Source organism: Camelus dromedarius, chromosome 32 (assembly GCF_036321535.1).
Source record: "Camelus dromedarius isolate mCamDro1 chromosome 32, mCamDro1.pat, whole genome shotgun sequence".
Lineage (NCBI taxonomy): Eukaryota > Metazoa > Chordata > Mammalia > Artiodactyla > Camelidae > Camelus > Camelus dromedarius.
The window spans coordinates 14,713,110-14,730,646 of NC_087467.1; the positions used below are offsets into that span (position 1 = coordinate 14,713,110).

The 17,537-nt window shown below is 52.8% G+C and overlaps 2 protein-coding genes across 3 annotated transcripts in view; one reads left to right on the top strand and one right to left on the bottom strand.

The window, feature by feature from the left end:
- Window positions 1-7,946, top strand: part of TMEM241 (transmembrane protein 241) — a 99,408-nt gene extending 91,462 nt beyond the window's left edge. Inside the window, exons 14-17 of one of the 2 annotated variants that reach the window (XR_010378671.1) lie at window positions 1,209-1,427; window positions 1,623-1,783; window positions 2,463-3,230; window positions 6,291-7,946. The gene's annotated coding sequence lies outside the window, so the exon portion shown is untranslated. Of the gene's footprint in view, window positions 1-1,208; window positions 1,428-1,622; window positions 1,784-2,462; window positions 4,495-6,290 lie in introns of those variants that run through there. The other variant, XR_010378670.1, reaches the window with a different exon arrangement.
- Window positions 1,585-17,537, bottom strand: part of CABLES1 (Cdk5 and Abl enzyme substrate 1) — an 89,497-nt gene continuing 73,544 nt past the window's right edge. Inside the window, exons 8-10 of the mRNA XM_010976889.3 lie at window positions 7,384-7,490; window positions 5,977-6,184; window positions 1,585-2,965 (exon numbers count right to left, since the gene is read on the bottom strand). Of these exons, the coding sequence (XP_010975191.3) occupies window positions 2,825-2,965; window positions 5,977-6,184; window positions 7,384-7,490 (456 nt within the window). The 3' untranslated portion in view covers window positions 1,585-2,824. The remainder of the gene's footprint in view (window positions 2,966-5,976; window positions 6,185-7,383; window positions 7,491-17,537) is intronic.

Consider the following 17,537-nt stretch of genomic DNA (forward strand, 5'->3'; position numbering starts at 1 on the left):
CGCCTGCTGTGGGGGGAGAAGGGACAGGCACCTCCAGCGCCCTGCTCCCGCAGCAGCACAGCAGGGCCTGTGGGCCTGCTGGGTGAAGGATGGAAAGAATAGAGGAATATTTGATCAGGAAAAAAGAAAGCCAAGGAAAACAGCTTTGCATTTGTTGTGGATTTCTTGCTTTAATGAAGGTTTGAATGGGGGGGTGGAGAAGGGAAAGCAGTGACTTCTACTAAATGTCACTGGGCTGAGACCCCAAGGCCTCTGGGGGGGCGGGGGACCGACCGTTCCTGGGCAGGGCACGCAGTGGGCCCACTGCTCTGGGACCGGGTGGCTGTGCCAGACCATCCATGCCTTTGGTTTCTATCTCTAAGCCTACTTCACGGTCAGGTTCGCCAGGCCAGTCTGGGAGAGCCGTGGCTGTGCTGGGCTTCCCAGACCTCCATGCTCGGGGAGAGCTGCAGAGGGTCCAGGCAGCCCTGGGGGGGGGGGGGTGAGGCTTGCAAGGGGCCCAAACCTGCCCGCTGCGGTAGAGGGTGGAAGGGCAGACCCTCGGGGCCTTCTAGAACAGTCTGCTGAGGGGCTGCCTTCTTCCCACACAGGCTCGGCTGCCTCGGATACTCCTTGCCAAAGGCCAAGGCTGGGGAAGCAACAGGGAGGCCCTGGGAGTGACCGCAGTCCCCCAGCTTCCACCTCACACTTTGCCTTTAGAAAGCTCATGTTGTGGACAGGAGAAAAGGAAACCTCTGGACAAAATCTTTCATTCTCAGCCCCCCTCCCAACTAAATTAAAACCAGTAAAACTCCCCACTTAACGAACCCACAGGTCAAAACAGACCTTTAAATTACAGTAAGTCTTAAAAAAAAATGGACACAGTTTCTTAAGTCCACCTCATAAAGGCTAAAAACCAAACTGCCCCAAACCCAAGAACATCAGCCTGATTTTAAGATGCAGGATGCTGGCGTCCCCACATCTGGGCCAGTGGCCTGTGTCACCCATTGAATGACCCCGAGCTTGGCAGGAGACTCGAGGCAGACAGACGGCGGGGAGCTCTGCAGGTAATTTCTAGGTACCTATGGCCTCACTTCTCAGAAAGGCTTTTCCACCAGCCAGGCACTCACCAGGAAGCTGCAGGCGACAGATACCAGCAGAGAAAGCTTAAGGACACGCTGTAATCTGGGTGATGGAGATGTTGTAAACACTTTGTGTTTCCCTCCCAGTTTACCTCAAGAACAGTAGGTGCCTCCTCAATCTGAATTGATCTATCGAGCCAAAGAGATGAATCCAGCCAAGGAAGTGTGTTAGCAAGATATGTTGGACTAAACTCCATCCACTACAGAGAAGGCGAGAGCCCCGTTGGCTCTCTCCCCGGCCACCCTGTGAATTCCTCCAACCTGTGTGACTGTTGGGTTCTTTCAGGCTCTGCTGCCTACAGCCAGGTACACACTCGGTTCCCCCGCTGCCCTCTCTCTGGGGTGATGTGAGAAGCTCCGAATCTGTGTGTAAAATTGAGGTGGGGCCGGTGGCAGATGATCTGTAATGCAGGGCAAGGGGTGACTGGTGAGACTTCCGTGTCAACACAGACTCAGCCAGGTACACAGAAACAATAAAATCTTTTAATTCTCTTTTTACAGGGGCCACAGGCTTCCTTCAATCAGGTGAACCCCAGCGGGCACCACTGTCTTGCAGCTACGAGGTGGCAGCGCGGTGAGGTGCCTCCCTACGGGTGGTCCCAGCGAGTCGGTACAAGTTACAATGAGAACTCTGCACTAACAGCCCTGAGGACGTGGCGATGGTGAGTCACTGCCTTTCAACCTCGGCTCAAGACACAGTTTGTCCCAGCTGTCAAAAGCCTCAAAACACCAATCATGCGTCTTACCCCTATTCTGGATTTTTATAAAACACTTTATATATATATATATATATGTATATCTCCAGCACAATAAATGTGCCTATGGTGCGCTCTAACATAGAGCACAGGAATACACACCACGAGCCCAGCCAGTGTCTCCACAGTGGGGAAAGTGCGCAGGTGCGCTGGACGCACAGGGCGTGACAGCGGAAAGGGACAGAGTTCCCTGCTGCGTCCGCCCGTGAGAGCTGGTCTCTGCCCCGTTGGTGGCAGTAGGAGCAGTAACAGAAACAATGGCATTTGCTAAGGGCAGAGGAGGTTATGCAGAGAGTGGTGCTTATCCAGAGATTGTCTAGAAATAATTGCCGAAGGTCAGCCTGGCCCCACACCCCAGGCTGAGGTCTCTCTGTAGAGGGTGGGGCTGGCCTTGGGGGTGGCAGGCTGACGTGGCCTCTCTCAGACACACACACTCGCACACTCGCTCATCCACACGCCCCAGGGGAAAGTGCACTTCCAACAGCGGATACAAAAATAAATTGGCACGCTCTTTTGACATAGGGAGCGTATCTTCCAGAAGCTCTCCTCCAACTTCTGCAAATTCCCTTCCCCTCCTCTGCTCTAGGGCTTCACGCTCTGGGTTGGAATGGATCTGGAGAGAAGACCCGGGGACAAGCCTGCAAGGCCTGCGTGTGGCCGCGAGGAAGCCCGGGGTGGGGACAGCGAGGAAGTCTTGCTCGCGGAGAGCTGGGAGAGTGGTCTTCTGCACGGGGCTCCCGTTCCTTGCTGAGCAGTTAACAGTTCATGGCTCATCTCTGCTGGCCAGACACAAGACTCCCTGAAAAGCTCCCGGTACTGCGTCTACACAAAAACATGTCGAGAGGAAAAACGTTTGGTCAGCCGAGTTCTATTTTTGCCTTTCCAGCAGTAAGTGCTGCTCGCCCGCGCCCAGAGGAAGTGGCCCCTGGCCCTCCTCGGAGGCCTGTGCTAGGAACTCTGGACCAGGCGTCTGTAATGGGGCATGACTTCGTGCTCTGGCAGATGAAGGGCAAATTCCAAGGCCACCAACACCGGGAATTCAAAGGCAATCAGTTCTCGTCTGTTCAGCCGGAACTTCTCTTCCAGTTTCTGCAACAGAATTAAAATCAGAAGCTTTTTAGCTTTGAGATAAAAATCCTAGGTTTTTTCTCCCCACGTGTAACCTCTGTATCCATCAGCCGGTGAGTGTTTCCAGAGAAACCCGTGATGGGCAAGACTGTGGAGGAGGAAAGGGGGGCATTGGAGTGCTTCCTGCCCTCAGTCCTGGTGGAGGGAGAGTCGTACCCCACTGAGACCTGCAGTCTACCTGACATACATCCCGCGACTTCACTTAATCGCTCATCTGTCTTACAAGGTCAGTGTTATGTTTACCTCTAGCTTACAGACGAGAAAACAGGGTCAAGAGGTAGCATCATCTGTCTAAGGTGACGTGGGCAGTGAATTGCGATGCTGAGATTCAGGTGCAGCTGAGACTCTAGCTCTACCTGCTACATGAGGTTACTCAAGCTTAGAGGCAAGACGAAAAAGACAGCAGGTCATCTACAACAGTAACCACGTGGTAAGCTCAGGGCTGGGTGAGCTGGTTGTATGCAATTTGGCCCTTTCATTTTACGCACGAGGACCAAGCCCTGGTGAGGCCACCTCACTTTCAGAGCGGCTCACGGCTCGTATGTACCTGAATGGGCGGAGCCCACGCCCAGGGGCTCCCTCTCCTGCACTGCCTCTTGGTCCTCCCAGCTGCAGGGGCTTCTGGGGCAGAAATGGAGAACCATCAGAGTGAGGGTGGGTAGGGAAGGCCTCATTTTTGCTGGAGTACATTCTGCTTTGGCTTAAGCTCAGCTTTTGGCTTAATTTTTTAAAAATCTCAATGCCAGAGCAGTTGGTGACTGCATTCGGATTATCAGTGGGACAGGATCTTACGTTCAGTTAATTGCTATCGCAAAAGGCTTGTCAAATTGTTACCCTTACATTCTGCATTACGACTGTGAGCATTGCTGGATAATACATTTCTCAACTATGACTAAATATGTGTAACATCATACTTGCAGGGATTACAAGTAGCATTAGTTCAGCTCCTCTCTATGTAAACCTACTGATCCTCACTTCAGATTTGGCATCCAGAGATCACCTCCACGTTCCTAAGAGCGTTTACTGCACGAGCTAGATGATTTTGTACCATTTCTTATAACCAGTAAAGCCCTGACCTAAAGAATACTCTTTCTTCCGTGGATGGATGGATGGATAAACAAAATGTGGCATATATACACCATGGAATGTTATTCGGCCTTAAAAAGGAAGGAAATTCCGACACATGTTACAACGTGGATGAACGTCAAAGACATTATGCAAAATGAGATGAGTCAGTTGCAAAAGGACAAATACTGCATGATTCCACTTATATGAGGTCAGAGTAGTCAGATTCAGAGAGTAGACTGGTTGGTTGCCAGGGGCTGGGGACAGGGAATGGGGAGTTATTGTTCAATGGGGACAGAGTTCCAGTTTTGCAAGATGAAGAGTTCTGGAGATGGACGGTGGTGATAGTTGCAAAACATTATGAATGTTCTTAATACCACTGAACTGTATGCTTAAAATAATTAAAATGGTAAAATTTTTAAAAAGCATACTCTTTCTTAGGTGGGAGCACCTCCATTAGCGCCCTCTCTGCTGCTGCTCCTTTGGCACTGAAGACGGCCACGCAGCTAGACAGGCGGGGCGTTGCACTAACCAGGTCTTTTATTTTCCGTATTCTGAGGCTTTGACATTTTGGGACCTTGCTGACCCTGGAGGCACTGCCCCTCCCAGGGTTAGCTGGCTCCTAGGGAGAGTGGACAACTCGCCCGTGGGTGCACCTTTCACATACAAACTAACCAATCCAGAGCCCACACCCAGCCACCTCTTCAACTGGCTGTCACACTCTGAGCCGCCATCTACCTGCCCTAGTCACCAAGGCCAGGTCCCAGACATGTAGGGACAGCCCTGTGCCCTGGAGCCCACGGAAACAATCCCAACCAGCCAGTCCTAAGCCTGCTTTCCCTGCCTCGCCTGTTCCTTCCTGCGGAAACCACAGCAAAATCTCCTGGCCTCAGTTCTGATCTCTCCTTGCTTCCTCACAAGGCCCTGGTGGTGTGGTGTGCCCTCCCCTTTATGGACTGAATGTGTCACCCCAAAATTCGTATGCTGATGTCCTGTCCTCCGGTGTGATGGTGCTAGGAGGTGGGGCCTTTTAGAGGTGATGAGGTTTAGAGGAGCTGAAGCGGGTGGGGGTCCTCCTGATGTGATCAGTGTCCTTGTAAGAAGAGACCAGGGAGCTTGCCTGCTCCCCGCACCCCCAACCCCGAGCCATGGGGGGACACAGCGAGAAGGCGCCCATCTCCAAGCCAGGGAGAGGGCTCTCACCAGGAACCGAAGCAGCCGGCACTTTGGTCTCAGGCTTCCCAGCCTGCATGACTGCTCAGTGTCCATTGTTTAAGCCGCCCAGGCTGTGGTCTTTGGTCATGGCAGCTGAGCTAAGACACCTCTCCTCTTGAGAAATGGGACTAAGAAACTGTCTTTGCAGTGGCAACTGTCTCCTGATTAGCTTTACTGTACCTCAGATTTCCTATGAATAGACTGAATTTTAAGATGGGCATTCATACATTCATCCAGGAAGATCAGTGTTTCCTTGTTTTGATGGGGCTCTACTTTAAAAGAAAAGAGATAGCACTCAGTCAAACCCATGCCCTTCCCTAAAAGAGGAGGCAGCCTGTGACTGATGGGCACTTTGTGGGTCACACCGTCCACAAGACCCCTGGCCATTGAAGTGGCTTCTGTGGCTTTCAGGATAAGCTCACCCCTTGTGGTGCCTGAAAATGGACTTTTATGGCCAGACCCAATCCTGGGGACTTTCGGTCTCGTCAGTGTGGCTCCTCCCTCTGTTCTAAGACAGCCTGAGATGTGGGGCCTGATGTCCACTGCAGAAGGGCCGACCTCACAGCCCTGGTCCCTCAGCGGTACCAAGGATCAGACGTCTCCCAGGCAGGGTCACCGACCAGGCTCTTCTGAGAGACCAACGCTGACTCAGAGCGCGTGCTCCCCCAGCCATCAGGACTCAGCCCACTTACGTCAATTAAATGCTTGACTTCGTGTTTCTTGAGGTCGCTTCCAATTTTGGCTGCTAAGAGCACACATGCCCCGGCACAAAGCTTCCGGTTCTGTTTGTTGAGCTTTCCCTTGAGGGCGAGCTTCTCAAAGTAGACAAAGGCCATGGCCACCGTGGGCTCCTCGAAGCCACAGTCCTCCTGGGCGAGCTTCCGCATCTCTCGCTTTAGGCTAGAAAGGCAGAAGGAGGGAGGAGTCCTGTTAGAACCCGGAGTCTCGGGGGGCCCCAAAGGAAAAGACTGGCCCGTCCTGACAGCATCCTCTTTCTCATTCCCAGAAGGGCGACGTGGAATGGGATTCTGTCCCTACAGGTGAGCACATCATCCTATACGCGGCCAGCAGACTCAAGTCGCTGGGGCTTCGGACCCTTCCCGAGCTGTACAGACCCTGTTGACACGGGACCAAGCTGAACCCAAGCGGATCCCTGAGGGTCTGAAAACTGGGAGCAGAAGCGTCCAAAGTGACAGTGGGAAACCAAGGTCGTTCCAGAGAGACAGTTACTGAGACAAGCAAGGCACTTGGTATCAGCTCTGCTGAGCGTCCGTTACAGGCACTGACTATGGCAGAAGCAGGCTCAGGCTAAGGGCACAGCAACCCGTCTGCTTAGGAGAGCTGCCCGGCCGACGGACAAAGTGCGAACACTTAACTCTTCTCACCTCTTTGGCTCGGAGCACACCAGCATCAAATCAGTATCGGGATGCGTACACGTGTGAATGATGCTGTGTATTCCCACACTGTGTGTGTAGTCTAGCCTCCAGTACCACCCCCCCCCCAATGAAAGCCTGCTGTCTTGGCACACAGACCCCGCAACCCAAGGCAGCCTCTCTCCAGCCCAGCAAGGCCGGTCCTCCTGAATCCTGGGCCGGCAGATGTGGGTCACCACTGGGTGGACCCAGTCAGCCGCAGGGGAGATTCAGGCCTGATTTTGCTTTGGCTGTTTGCTGACTGCTTCCAGATAGGGCTTGGCTGTCACCTCTGGGTGGACGACCGTGGGTAAAGAGTTATCTTCCCAAACTCTGTGATGCCAACTCTTTTGTTTTGCCTGCACTTGAGAGAGAGCAGGGAACCGAATGTTCCCTATTCTGAGCTTTCCATGACATAAACCTTACTCAACTATGAGCCACAGGTACCTCTCCCCACCATATCCGACTGTCAGCTCATGTCAAGGGCGCCACCTCCGTCCTGGCTCCCAGGGCTCTCTCCCATCCAGGCAGCGGTCAGCCAGCATCGGATGAGCCTCTTTTTGCTGAAGGTGACCATATTTCATTTCCCCAGAACAACGGAGAGACCCATCGTACAAAGCATGAGCTTGGTGCTTGCTGGGAGGGGGGACTGGGGGAAAGTTCGAGTGGGTGCCCATTCTCACGTACCTCCTTATTTTGCTGAGTGTTAACTTAATGTGAGGGAACTTCTCCTTGAAGGTCTCATTCATGTCCTTCTTGAGATCTGAGGGCTTCACATAGTCGATGACAGTGGTCTGTAACAGATTGGGTGACACAGGTCACTCTTAGAAGAAGGGTCATGTATAATAATCCTGAGCAAGTTATAGCCAGCTTCCAACACCACCAGCAACGGGGAACCTAACCCCTGCTATCAGCAGGGCACAGCAGCGTTTAGAAACCCCAGCCTCCGGACCATCAGGAGTCGGTGCCTGCAGGGAGGTGAGTCCCTCTTTGAGTGCCTGCGTTTCAGTCCGACATTCACACAGCGTGTGATCTGGACTCGCACAGATCTGGGTACAATCTTCACCAGACCATCACTAGTCATCTGACTGTAGGAGGTAAATTTAATGACCCTAAATGTCAGATTCCACGTCTGTAAAACGAAAACAGTAACAACGCCCACCTCATATGGCTATATCAAGAAATACGTGAGAAGTGCTCTGGACGGTGCTTAGAATATAGCAAGTGCTCAATAAATGTTAGCTGTTGTTTTTTGAATTTCTTTTTTAAACGAGGGAAAATATACGTAACATGAAACTTACCAATTTAACTGTTTTTAAGTGTGCACTTCAGTGGCATGAAGTACATTCACCATGTTGCACAACTATCATCGTCCATCTCCAGAACTCTTATCACCTTGCAAACCTGAAACTGTGCATTCCCTCCCCCCAGCTCAGCCTGGAAACCACCGCTCTACTTTCTGTCTCTCTGAGTTTGACTACTCCGGGCACCTCGTACAAGTGGGATCACACGGTATTTGTCCTTGTGTGTCTGGCTTATTTCACTGAACACAATGTCCTCAAGATTCATCCACGTTGCAGCATGGGTTAGGACTCCCTCCGTTTCGAAGGCTGGATATTAGTCCATTGTATGGACATCATGTTAGCTATAATTAACAGTCCCGTGGCCCTCAAGTCTCCTCGTCCTCTCCTTCCCCTTCCTAATTCCATCCATCTGTAGAGACCGGCTTCCTCGAGCCCTCTGTGTACCTGGTCTCCCGTGGTCCTCTGTGCCTCCCACTTTCAACTCGAGATTACACACATTCTGGCCGGGTCTCACCAGGTTAATCTCACCCCACCTCCTCAGCAGTGTACTTTCCAAGGGCTCGACGATGCGTGATGCCTCTCCTGGCTGGTCCCAGGCGATAACCTTTGTCAGGCAAAGCCAGGGAACAAAGAAACCACCCGTCTGTGATGAGAAGGCCTGTTCCCATAGACCACCGGCCGCTGCCAGCCTCTTCTCAGACCAGGGCTTGGCCTTTTCCAGAAGACATGTCCAAGGTTTCCTCAACAACTCCAACAAAAGCTGGTGGTTTTCTGTGAACAGCCCCATTCTGAAGACGCTTGGTTGGACATGATTTCAGAAGAGGCACATGGAATGCCTCTGGTGTCCCTTTATAACCAAGAGCAGGCCATCACCTGCATGCCCAAACCCACACTGACCTTCATGGCACCTTTTCTGCTTCTCTGGTGAATAAAGGCAAACCACAGCTACCTTAACGCCCACAATTCCACCGAGCCTGTTCAGAGTGTCCCCAACTTCTGGGTGGAAGTGGACTCGGCGGGTGCAATGCCACGACTTCTTCCTCAGAGCCCTGGTCCTTCCAGCCCCATCAGGAAGGCTCTTCCTCAGCTGGCCCAGGACACGCCCGCTCTGGTAGCTGCCACGTGTACCCACGGAGTGCTGGCGAGCAGCCGGGCAGCGCCAGCGTGTGGACACGTGCAGGCACATGTGGGTGTGCAGTGCTGCTCTGCGGGGCAGAGAGGGTGGGCTGCGCAGATGTGAAGGCCACTTACTGCCGAGGTCCAGGATAGTGGACGCCTTCTCTGTGGCGGCCCTCCAAGACGTGCCTGTCGTCTCAGATGTCTCCCCCGGGTTGAACAGGATGTAAGATTTTTCATTTGGGAAACAAGCAGCAGAACGGGGACCACATCTAACATACTCACCTCAGGCTGGGACCCCCGGCCAATCAGCCAGTTCTTCTGTTTCCTAAATTCCCTGCACCCCTTCTCCCCTCCTCCCCCCTCAACATTCCTGCCCTCCCAGAGACAGCCCCTCCGGTTCTTCCCCTGCAGACGAAGGTCACAAGGTTTGCAATGACGTGAGCAGGTTCAAGCAAAGAGTCACCAGCTATTGTTGGGGGCCAAAGCCTGAGGAGTCCCCCAGCAAGGATATTCCGGGGCTGGAAGTGGGGTCGGGGGTGTCTGGACCCCTCCCTGCGGCAACCACAGCAGCTCTGCTTTTTCCTTTCTTAAACGTGGATACACGCAACACTTCTCTTGAAAGAAGGCTCCCGCTGCCAAAAGAGAAGTTTGCAAGTGTTTTCCAACCACCTCACCTTATAGATGAAGAAACAGAGGGTCGGAGAGGTGACAGGGCTTGGGAGCGGGGAGCACTGCTTTCCTGCTTTTCTGTTCTTAATCAGACTGAAGGAGCAGCGGTTAGGAGCAGCGGCGAGCAGCTCCGGGAGGCTGGCAGGTGGAAAGGGCTGGGTGGTGGTCGGCGGCTCTGCCTCCAGTGAGCCAGGTGACTTGGAGAAAGTGGCCTAACCTCCCTGAGCCTCACCTTCCTCTGCACGAGGTAAGAATACCTGACAGGCCGCCTCATGGGTTTATCTCGAAGATCAGACAGAGAGAACAGAATGTTCAAGGACACTGGAGAATCTTACCGAGAGCTCAGCGGGGGGAGACGGCAGCAAACTGGGCTCTGCTCCAGTCCCGCTGAGTCGGCGTCTGAGGGTGGGGCCCTGCTCTTGGCCCAGGTGACTTTCATGTGCCTCAGATCCTCCTTGCCTGGCTTGCAAGGCCACTTCTGTAGGATCATCCCCTGGTGGACTCACCTAAACCCCAGGGATTCACCTTCATATAGACTACGGCATGGATATCCAGTCCCCTTCCGGGATGCCTCGTGGTACTTCCCGACCCCTTTGCAGCTAGGATTCCCAGTACAGCCCCCAGTTCTTCCTATCTGATGCACTGGTGTCAGAGAGCAGAGTTGAAGCAGAGGCTATGCTTCTGTTGATTCTGCTACCAAGAGTCGTGGTGTCCATTCTGCGGGTGTAGACCACAACAGGGCAGCATGAATCTGGAGCCAGCAGCGGTGGCGGCTTCCTGACCATGGAGGTGGCAGTGCTGCCACATCCAGGGCTGACAGCCAGTGCAGATTCCCCTGGTGACCTGGTTCTGCAGTATAATTTTGTAATCATTCCTGAAATCCCAACTTAGCCTCGCCAGTGATTCCATAAGCTGTCTGGTGCCCTGTGTTGGATCCCTTTCTTCTTAAACTAGCGTGAGTGGATGCTGTGCTCCATAGCCGAACCGCTAACTGACACACACGCTGTTTTCCTTGATGGCGTTTACCACGATTGCCACAGAACCTCACTGGGGGCACGTGGGATAAGGCCCTGGTCTGAGGGCGTACTTCCCACATGTCTCCTGTCCTGTTGAGACGGCTCTCCCTCAGTCGTGCTTTCACCTCTGCTGCTCTGAGCTGCAGCTCAGTGGGGAAGATCCAGACTCTGGAGCCAAACCCCCTGTGTTTAAACCACAGTTTTGCCACTCAGTATCTGGCAAGAGACGGTTGTCCTCTTTCCAGCGACGGGGGTGAGCTGAGGAGGCAGTACTGGGTGGCTCGTTCGTTCTGGCTTGAGAGAATGAATTAAAAGGGAGACCCAAGCTTTGTTCTAGCTCCCCCATCAGTCTACTTGCATGGTTTATAAAGACTCGCAAGGCCTGGGTTTGGCCAATGCATACATGTTCCTATGCACCAAAGTGCTAATAAACAAACTTTGGTCCCCTCCTGGTCTGGGACAGACTGACCACTGTTTTCAGTGCCACCAAATTCCAGGCCCTGGGATTCGCTAGATGCAGGGCTCTTGGCAGCACCAGCGGTGGCCCACAGCTGGGCCAGGCTGCGTGAGAGACAGGCAGCTCCGTCCTCTGTGCCTGTGATTTGCAGAGGGGGCAAGAGCACGTAAAATGCACTTTCTTGCAGCTGCCTGGCCGCAGAGAGGCTGCGAGTGCACAGCTGCAAAAAGGAGACGACAGAGTCAGCTGGGAGGAGGAGACCATCCCGGGAGACGCAGTTCAGAAGGGAGCCCTAGCTGGCCTGCCAGGTGGGAGACGGAGGCAGAGTCAGGACGGCCCAGTCTGGGGGCTGACGTCACGTGTCCCATTGGTAAGCCCACAACCACAACCGAGTTATCCTGCTGGAAGAGCCCACCACATCTATGGCAGAGACGCTGAGACACCCTTTGCTTTTTACAAAAACAAACGAAATCTTGACTCATCACAGGACAAGGGAGGGAGCCTCCACAGAGCTGAACTTGGGCCTCAGTTCGATGCCCTAGTGAAGGCTGCTATGGGTGGGGTGGGGGCACAACAGGAGGGGGTGGGAGCAAGCAAGGGGACAGGGAGGCAGCAGCTGTGTGTGTGGGGTGGGGGGTACACGCACCCTGCTGACGATGCTGGAGAAGGAGGGGCTCAGAGCTAGCAGGCTGCTGGTCTGATTGCACAGAAACAACAGGAAAACTGCTTCCATTTGGGGGCTGGTAAGGCTCTGCTTCCTCCTGCCCTCACCTCTGGGCCTCCACATCTCCCTGGGAACTCTTAGAGCAGCTCTAAACAGATGTGCGCTTGCCTTAGACTCTGCTACTGCACCTCTTGGGGTCAGAGGAGCCCCCGGGGGCAGGAACATTCCAAAGGAGGAGCCAGGTTCCAACCACAGGGCTACCTGTAACCCGGGAGCAGCAGGGCGCCCGGGGGCAGGCACGCAGCCTCTCTGAGCCTGGCTTTCCGGGCCTGTGAGACGGGGGAGGGGTGGGAGGCAGTGAGATCTGCAGCCCCCTCTGGCACCACCAGCGGCCGCACACTGGGGCGCCCCTGCTTCCCCGCACTTGCTGTCCGTCCATCAGGGCCCCGAGCTCCCTGGGCCCTGGAAGTGGCCCCCTGCCTGCTGAGGTAAGCAGAGCCGCGGCCCTCGTGGGACCTGTGTAACCACAAACTGTCGCGACTGCTTCCCTGAGAGGACAGCAAATCACAAGGAAACACGGGAATAAGCACACGACCTGTGAGGCCTGGGCTGCGTTTTTTGGTATTTCTGCCCATCAGATTCCAGACACATCCTGGATCTAACCTCCATCCCTTCCCCTTAGGGAGGCAGCTCTTCAGCCCTCGCTGAAATGAAATGCTTTGCAGACTGAAGAGAGGAACACAGGGAAAGCCACCTTTGCTTCAGGACTACACCACCCTGTGTTCACAGTTTCAAATATGTGTCAAAATTTTATGTGGTACTACAGAGACTTCTGGAGTAGTGTCTCCCCCTACCTGTGATGACGCTGGGTGGATGTGGCCCCGAGGTCACACTCACCCAGACAGAATTTGGATGGACCTTTAAATACACGCTAAGGGGGGGCCTCAGAGCAGAAGCTGTGTATACAGTGTCGGGTTAAAAATCACCAAATGACAATCAAAAATCTGAGACAAACACAGAAAGGGAGCAGACGCTGCAGCACCTTGGATGAAATGTAAAGCAATGTTTTGTATTATTTTTACAAGAAAAATAAAGATTTAAGAAAAACTGAGTAATGATGCACACACCACATGGATGAACCCTGAAAACTTTATGCTAAGTAAAGGAGGCCAGAGGCACAAAAGACCACATAGTGTATGATCTTCATGAAACGTCCGCAACAGGCAAGTCCCCAGAGACAGAAAGTACAGCAGTGGTTGCCCAGGGCTTAGAGGGCGGGGAGTGAAGGGTGCAGGAGCCTCTTTTAAGGATGATGAGAATGTCCTGAAATTGACTGTGGTGATGGTTGCAAAATTCCGTGAATAACTAAAAACCACTGAATTGTACACTTTAAAGAGGTGAGTTGTACGATACATGAATTATATCCAATAAAGCTATTACCAAAACCCCTGCACTCTCCCCCCAAAACCAAAACCCAAACCCTTAAACAGTAAACAAAACCCACCACGATGCAATAGGCACTGGATTTTTAACACTTACATCAAAAGCTGGCAGGCCTCAAAGAGCCACTGCTCAGCGTTTGTGCAGGCGCCTGGCAGACATTCCAAGGAGCTAGGGAAGTTCCAGGGCCCCTTCAAGTCTCCCGAGAGGGGCAGCACTGGTGTTTTTGTAATGTTGAGTTACTTTTCTTAGAGAGGGTCCCCCACGTTCAGTGAGCTCCAGGCACCTGGACACCTGAGGGCCTGGAAAGAGCCCTGCAAGGGAGGGACCCCCAGGGCTCCAGCTGCTTTAGCTTCTCCGTAAATCCCCCTGCAGACAGGTTAAGTGCCTCCAGCACCCAGACGGCTTTCAGTGAGAAGGAAATATGGTGAGAAAGCAGAGGTGCCCACAAGGCTGGATTAGTCCTCCTTTTACTGAGTCTTCTGTTTCCTCCTGCTCAGCATCTCCCACCGTCCCGAAAAACTACGTTCTGAGGGACGGTCCCACAACCCTGGGGAGAGGCGGAGGTGGAAGGAGGGGCTTTTCCACGAGTACTTAGATTGTAATATTAAGTAAATAAAAGATCTTGGAGATCAATCCAAGAGCCGTCCCCTGAGGTTTAGGTACCTACAGGTATCACAAAGGTGGTTCGTCAGCTTTTTTTTTTTTTTTTTTTTGACATTAAAATAGTTCCAGACGGATTTCTCCCCCAGAAGGAAAAGGAAATCCACTCAAAGAACATTAATTTTGTTGGCATTATCTCAGCTCTGTTACTTACTATCTCCTCTTAATTGCTCTCCACACCCAGGAGGGGGGGAAACACTACCAACTTTGCTGCTAGGTTCCAATGACAAATAACCAGTCTCCAGTGAGACTTTAATGACAAGCCAGGAGGCGCAGAGCAGGAAGCACGGTCCCGACGAGGCCACCCGCCCCCTCCCCGCACAGGGAAACCATCATTAAGCTGACGACCTACAGGAACCTGCACGTAGCCAGGAGGCGTGACACGTTTTCAGGGTGTGTGGTCACCTTCTAGAAACTTGAAGACCAAAACCACGGGGGCAGTTGCCATTTGATTTCCATCCCTGCCCTAGGAATTTTTTTTTCTGGTTCAAAACCTCTCCTTGGCCCCTTCATGGTGGCTAATCTGGGGACTGACTTGCTTGGATCAAAGTTAAAAAAAATACGAACTGTAACTACGAACGCAAGGCCCGTTTCAAGGGGGTGCTGCTTCCACTTGGTCATACCAGGCTTCTTTCTGAGCCTCGTGGAAACGTTCACCCCTGGAACTCTCCGACTTTAGGGCACGTCCCAACGGTAGCACTGAGTGGCCTTTTTATCTTATACCGAGAACGAACAAGAACAAAAATACACATTCAACTACATCCTGGCTGGTTAACGTCACCTCCACTGTGACTCAGAAAGCCCACTCGTAGGTATTTGCCCAAGAGAGTTGGAAATGTATGTCCACAAAAGGACTTGCACAAGAATGTTCCTAACACCCCTAAACCGGAAACAACGTAAACGTCCACCAACAGGAGAAAAGATAAAACAAGTGAGGGTATATCCAGACAGTGCAAGCCTGCTTAGCAATTAAAAACAAAAAAACACAAAAAACAAACTACTGACACTGGCAACATGAGTGAAACTCACAGATACTAAGTTGTATGAAAAATGACGGATTAAAAAAAAAAAGGCATATAGTCTATGGTTCTGTTTATACGAAGGTCCAGAAGAGGCAAAACTAATCTTTGGTGACAGTTTTCTGGGAGCCTGGGAGAGGGGCGCCGGAGGGGGGCTGCACAGGCTTCTGCCAGGGCTGACATCTGCCTACAGGGGTGCCCTGCCCACGACGACGAGGGTTCACCGAGCAGCAGGAAGGCTCCAAGCGGGATTTGTCTGGGGGGAGCGACTCCCACCAATCCACAGGCCAAGATGTGCCCCATTCGCTGAAAGAGGGCCTTGGACGGCCTGGGCCAGGTGACCCTACAGCTCCCTCTGTCCACCTTGGTAGCCAGCACCTATTAACAAGTGCAGCGCCCTGTGCACGGGGTCAGGTTAGCGGAGAGAGTGCCATGATCATCGTTCCATGGACTGCCCCACCTGTGCATGCATGTGTGCATGTGTGTTTAAAGGGCAGGGACTGTCACTCTTATAAATACCTGTTTTACACAAAGTCAACCTCTTGCACACTCATGCACGTGGGTGTTCCTCCTAAGGCTTGGCAGGACTGCTCCTTCTCACCCCTCGGCATTCACTTTTGATGCCATTTCCTCAGGGGGGCCTTCCTTGAGACCTGCCTCCAGCCTCCACCCCTCCCTGGCAGGTCCACCACTTTCCTAAGAGGCTCCTCCCTCAGCCTCTGCACCGGAGTGACTTGTCTGCTGTTCGGTCTGACTTCTCCGCTCACTGTAAGGTTGAGGAGAATGGGGGTTGTGACTGATTTGTCCTCCAACATATAAGGAAGCACCTGGCCTGGCACATAGTAGGGCCTCAGTCAACACTGGCTGGATGGACAAATCCTATACCTGTTACCCAACACACAAAATAAAGCAAACAAACCAAAACCAAAACCCCCACTCTTACTCCCGCAAGTTCAATGCAAAAATGCACATGAAACAGCCCTAAAATCCATGTCTGCTTCTAGACAGGCAGTCCCCCCGGAACCAGTCTGAGGCTCTTTGTAACTCGCCATTTATCAAAGTACCAGTATCTGTGGCCAGCATAGAAGGAGATGTAGGTCTTATGGAGCTGACCAGGCAAATGCAGTTCATGAGCAATTTCATCATCTAACAAACGGCCAATCACAGCAAGCACAGGCTACAGATTCAGTGTGGTGAACTGAAAAATGACCCACTTGGGACCATAAAACGAGGAGGGTGGGACATACACGCTCGCTGGGCAGGTCACACAGCGCACTGTCCGACGAGGGAAAATGATCCATGCGCCCAGGCACGCACACGGAGACCACAGCCCAGAACCTCGACGCTCACAATTAAATCATTTAAAGAAAGGGGGAAAAAAATCAGGGCTGGCACAGGCCAGACACCTTCTGGAGAGGTCAATGTTACCACCAGACAGAGCGTGTCTACAGAGGAGCTCCCTGCCAAACCCCAACGCCAATCAAAAACAGTGCCCCTTCTGAGTCTCCTGGTTACCCAGAAATCTGTTAACCTGTTGGCCCAGAGATCATTTTCACATCGTACCTTGAGGTCGGGGGTTCTGCCACTGCCACTGACACGATGGCTGAGGGATGTGGATTCGGGGGTGCGGTAGGAAGAGGACTGAGCCGAGTTTTAGCCTCAGCCCCTAACTTCCTGTCTGTCAACTGTGACAGCCCCACTCAGACTCCCTGAGCCACGGTTTCCTGCCTGAATTAATAAATGCAGTGAACTTTAACAAATAAAGCAGTGAACAACAGGAAGAATTCTTACTGCTGCACGAGTCCCCGTCTTTCAGTTGCCCCCTGCATGACACCAGCGCAAGGACTCTGGTCATTTATCGGATGCTTACTAAGTGCAGGCTTATATGGATAAGCCCTGGTTTTTAGAAAGAAGTAAATAGTCTAACAGGTCATAGGGTGGAAGAAAATAACTTCACGTGGCTCTGGTCCTGCTTTCTGTGTTAGGATGGGAGAGGCAGGAGTAGAGCAGTCGGGGCAGTTTTACATGAAAAGCCTTGGGCAATTCATTCTGACTCAGTGCGGCATTCTAGAATGCTCTCTGAACTGTCTGCCACATTACAAGCGGGTGTAGGTTGAAAATAACCGGCGAGGGTCTGAGTTCTGCCCGGTGTGATTTTAGCCACTTGCCAAGTGCTCCGCAGGGAGAAGGGTTGGAGGTGGAGCCCCAGTGCCGGGAACTCTAAGCTTAAAGTGAGTGCTCAGGTGCCCGCTGAGTGCATGAGGTGGGGTCCTGCTTTGGCTTCTGCAGACACAAGAGCCTAGAATAGAAAAAGGACCCTCTGCTCACTCCTGAGGCCAGGGCTTCTGACGACAGCAAGGGAAGCAGACCAGGACGCTTTCAGCTGCGCCCGCCCCGTCCAGGCCTGGCAGGGGGCGGTGGGGGCACCCTGGGTCAGTGCTGTCTACCTGCTGGCGTGTGTGGCAGGCCTGGCCCAGCTGGTTTCCCTGA